Below are 5,000 nucleotides of genomic sequence, written 5' to 3' on the forward strand. Positions count from 1 at the left end.
GTGGAGACTTTGGTTCCTACAGTGTCGGATTAAATGAGACATTTGAATTGGTTTGAGTTTTGCAATAAATGTGAACACGGAGTAGTTTGAGGATTCATGACAACGTTAGACTGTCGGAGAGCTCTGAAGACTGCAGAGATGATTACCCTGATTATGAAACGGTGCTAAAAGGTTAATTACATTCCCACAAAAATAATGAACACAGTGAACATGTGGACTTCGGGGTCCTGAAGTTGTGTGTCCTCCGGTCGCTTCTGAATTCTTTCTTTTTATAAAACTGAAGAAGGTGATATGATCTCATCCGTAAATCTGCTGTCAGTCAGAGTATCTCGATGATGAATTCCTGCCATCTGTTGGCCTTTAATGTGCAGCTGGCTGCTGCCGTCTGTCAGTCAGACCTGCCATCAGATGTCCGGTCGCGCTGCCTGATACCACAGATGGTCGTTTCTGGCTTCAGTTATCGTGGGTGTTCTGATCATTTATTGCGCGATAACATATTTTAGTTGGAATTAGTTAGAATAAACGTATAAACTGATGTCTCGCATGATTTGTTGCCGGCACAAAATACACGAGTTAGCGTTTTATGGGTCTACACAAAAAAAACGAAGTACGAGATCAAAGATTGTATTTGCGAAGTGCATTTAACTTTTAATACAGTAGCTATTATGCTTATTTATTACTTACATTTTGGGCATTTATTTTTGTAGGATTTGGTGTGTTTCCCTTATGAGGAGTGGAGGTGATGCAGGTGTGCGTGCAGAATCGTTCTCTTTTTTTTGCGCATGTTAAAAAGCTCTCATTGAGCAAACAATGAGTGCTTACAAAGTAAAATCAGAAAATTCCAACATGATTTCTTTGTTTGACAAATATGACCAATCATGTGACCATTTTTCCATTTGAAAGTGTTCCAGTTCTTCATTCTTTACTGTCCCTTTTTCTTTCCAGCATTAACTTGCTTAACTTCAAAGATCTCCTGAAGGTTAAACTACAAACCTAGTTGGGGAAAAATAAGCTTTTCTTATAATTTTGAAAGATTTTAATTGGTAGAAATATTTTCTTTCTGTTTTGGTGGCACACAAAGGATGAGCAGCATGTTAAGAAGGATTGGTCATGTTTCTTGTGCTCACCTTCTTATTTTGATGTATTAGCATGCTAATATTTGTTATTCAGAAGTCATCACAAAACTATGGATTATGAATATGTCTTTGGTTTTGCAGGTATTTAATAAAAATCAAACTATTGTATCATTTTAATTGGATGGAAAGTTAAGGGATAACCGGGGTATTACAGTTTAGTTAGGGTGAACATGAATGTCTGTTCCAGGTGTCATGGTGATTCTTCCAATAGTTTATTGAGACATTTCACTTCAAATCTAAAACGGGAGGATCACCAGATTCAGAAGGATTCATTCTCTGGGAAACACGACCGTCACGGACCTCCAATCTAAAGCTTCTGTTGTTGTTATATCTTATGAACTCGTGTTCTCGTCCATTAGTTCACAGAGGAGAAGCTGGGCCAGGCCGAGAAGACGGAGCTGGACCCTCACTTAGAGAACCTGATCACTCGGGCCGACGGCACCAAGAACTGGACTGAAAAAATCTTAAGACAAACCGAGGTGCTCCTGCAGCCCAACCCAAGTAAGTCCTCCTCAATCCCCCAAAAACAAACCAACAAACATGTGATCTCCCGAATGAAAGTTTCATCTCACAGCTACAGTCATTGTTCCATAGAGCCATATTCCCCAAATGATTGTATGTCTGGAGTCCCAGAGGTGACGCCACTCGTACAGGTTCAAATATGTTTTTGTTTCAGTGAAGCAGGAGAAAAAAACTGTCACTGTGAAATTTGTTTTGAAAATATACACACCTTGATAGAATAATGAGTGGACGAGCTCCCCTCCCTCCCTCCATCTGTGCCTGCAGCAGAGGTGGAGCTCCGCCCACAGTGAGACACGCAGAGATCAGAGGACAGAAACTACGACCTGCAATGCGCTCGCAAAACGCAGCAGAGAGTCTCACAACTTAGCTTGAAAGAAAATTAGGTAAATAACATAAATGCAATATTTTCATTTGGACCGCGACAGCTATAAAAGTGAGTGTCTGTCTCTGAGAGATCGAAGTTACATCGCAGCTAAGCTGAATACCGCGATGGAAGTAGCTCTCACAGGGAAAAAGGTTGGAGACCGCTGCTTTACAGAAACTCAGTTCACCTGCCTGCATTTTCATAGGAGGACTGAATTTATTGTTGATGAAGCAACGTAACTTCAAACCCTTTCCTATGAAAGTTGCTGCTCTCTCCTGCTCAGTTTGTATGACTGCTGCGCTCTGTTCATGTGCAACAGGAACAGTCTCTCAACTTTTTGTAATAGTCTCACAATAAATCTATTTAATTTGTTTGGAAACAATTCACATTTCACTGGAGGAATCTTTTCCCCTAAACCTCCTAGAAAATCAGGGTTTGGGTTAAGTTTCTGGAATTTTTCGTGGAAATGTGCCTTTAGAAACGGTCTTAGTTCTACATGAACTTGAATGGAGTAAAACTGTCTCACTCTTGACCTGTGTATGTTTAACCCTCCATGCTTCAGTCGATCACACTGGTAAGTCTTTGCTTTATTTCCTCATTGTGTGAACTTACTGTCCCGCATGACTACAGATGATATACAGTACAGTGCTGTACTGCGGTTTTTAACTGGTTGTGACCCAAAAGGGGGGTCACAGTCATTGTGAGTGGTGTGAGTGTGGTCACTCTTCATTTAGTCTCAACCAAACAGATCAAAATGATGCTCGTTGTGTTTACAAATATTTTCAATTCAATTCAATTCAATTCAATTCAACTTTATTTCTATAGAACCAAATCACAACACAGGTTATTTCATGGCACTTAACACATTAAAGTCTTCACAACAGAACTTTACAATATTATACAGAGAAACCAATAATTCAACAATTCAACAATTCAACAATTCAACAATTCAATAATTCAACAATTCAATAATTCAACAATTCAACAATTCAACAATTCAATAATTCAACAGTTCAACAATTCAACAATTCAATAATTCAACAATTCAACAATTCAATAATTAAACAATTCCCACATAAACTAGGAGGGAAAACTTCTCTTTAAGGGAGAAAAACCTCCAACAGAGGGAAGGAAACAGGAAGAAACCTGTGCATGTTGCATGTAATGGCGGAGAAATGAGCAATCGGTCGAAACATCTAGCGAAAGTTCGTCACATACTGACAGAGTTTTAAATCTGCCTCATCATAGTTCATCTGTCGTTGCTCCAGTATTTTTGCAGCCTGGAGCCCACATAGGGAGTTAACAAGATTATACGAACACTCAAAACTTAAAAATACACAAGCGCAAGGCTAATATTGCTTAGTTCATAGCATGGACACCATTCCCCATCCAGACTCAACAGAGACCCCATTTTACAACAGGGGCTCTGTCCTAATAACATAATTTCATAACTTGGTAACTTTGCTTCACCCAACAATAAATGTGTACAATGTTAAAACACTAAAACGAATAAATAGAATAAATAACAGTGTATGTCTTGAGTATAAGCAACACCCAGTATTGCATATTTTAAATAAATATCACTGCCTGCTTTAGAATTTAAACTAACATTCAAATTCACAAAAGAAGAGGATGCAGCGTCCATGATTTCCAAACAGAACCTCAGATTGTGATCCATCAGACCTCAGGACAGTTGTCCACTTCACCTCAGTCCATCTTCAATGATCTCGGTCCAGAGAAGGCGGCGGTGTTTCTGGATCATGTTTCTATCTGGTTTCTTCTTTGGAGAGTTTTAACATCATTTGTGGACGCAGCGATGAACTGTGTTCACAGACGATGGTTTTCACAAGTGTTCCTGAGCCCATGCAGTGATTTCCACTCCAGAATAGTGTGTTTTTAATGCAGTGCTGCCTGAGGGCCCGAAGATCACCACCATCCAATATTGTTTGTGAACTGTGTGTGTGTGTGTGTGCGTGTGTGTGTGTGTGTGTGTGTGTGTGTGTGTGTGTGTGTGTGTGTGTGTGTGTGTGTGTGTGTGTGTGTGTGTGAGTGTGTGACTGTGTGTGTGTGTGAACGTGTGACTGTGTGTGTGTGTGTGTGTGTGTGTGTGAACGTGTGACTGTGTGTGTGTGTGTGTGTGTGTGTGTGTGTGTGTGTGTGTGTGTGTGTGTGTGTGTGAACGTGTGACTGTGTGTGTGTGTGTGTGTGTGTGTGTGTGTGTGTGTGTGTGTGTGTGAAGTACTTTGAGAGCACTAAGGTGAAAAAGCACTCTCAATAAATGCGTACCATTTCCCATCTAAATAAGTGAGATCTGAGGTTTGAGGCTAAAAGAAGTGAAATTATCAACATTAAACAAAAAACTAAGATTATGGAAAATGTTTTTTTCTTCACACTTCTGCAGGTTTTTCTCCCTTAAAGAGGATTTTTTTTTTTCCCCTCCTCATTTACGTGGTAATTGTTGAATTGTTGAATTGTTGAATTGTTGAATTGTTGAATTGTTGAATTGTTGGTTTCTCTGTATAATATTGTAAAGTTCTGCTGTAAAGACTTTAATGTGTTAAATGCCATGAAATAACCTGTGTTGTGATTTGGCGCTATATAAATAAAATGTAATTAAATGATTACTGTCAGACATCAACAATGGACGATACATCGGTCATATCGTGTCCAGTTTTGTATTTGACTCTTAAAGACACTTAAATCAAACATTTAAATTTATGATTTTGTTTTACCTTGTTTTACCTGAATGGTTTCGCAGTGTTTTGTTTTATCGTCTGTTAACCAGGCGCTCGAATAGAAGAGTTCATCTATGATAAGCTGGATAAAAGACTTCCCTCCAGGACGACCAATGCAGAGCTGCTGGGACACTACATGCAGGAAGCTGCCAATGAATTCGGCCCAGAGACCCCATATGGTGAGTGGAGCTGTTAACGAGACTTCTTTTTCTATTTTTTTAATTGGGAATCTCAATTAAATAG

The 5,000-nt window shown here is 39.4% G+C and overlaps 1 protein-coding gene across 1 annotated transcript in view; it reads left to right on the forward strand.

Annotated features, from left to right (window-relative positions):
- Window positions 1–5,000, forward strand: part of LOC138210050 (endophilin-B2-like) — a 20,401-nt gene that overhangs the window by 6,745 nt on the left and 8,656 nt on the right. The window contains exons 2-3 of the mRNA XM_069168966.1: window positions 1,496–1,637; window positions 4,808–4,936. Of these exons, the coding sequence (XP_069025067.1) occupies window positions 1,496–1,637; window positions 4,808–4,936 (271 nt within the window). The remainder of the gene's footprint in view (window positions 1–1,495; window positions 1,638–4,807; window positions 4,937–5,000) is intronic.

The sequence above is a fragment of the Embiotoca jacksoni genome, unplaced genomic scaffold (genome assembly GCF_022577435.1).
Source record: "Embiotoca jacksoni isolate LCO1_2020_lvr unplaced genomic scaffold, fEmbJac1.0.p SCAF_42, whole genome shotgun sequence".
NCBI classification, from domain to species: Eukaryota; Metazoa; Chordata; class Actinopteri; family Embiotocidae; genus Embiotoca; species Embiotoca jacksoni.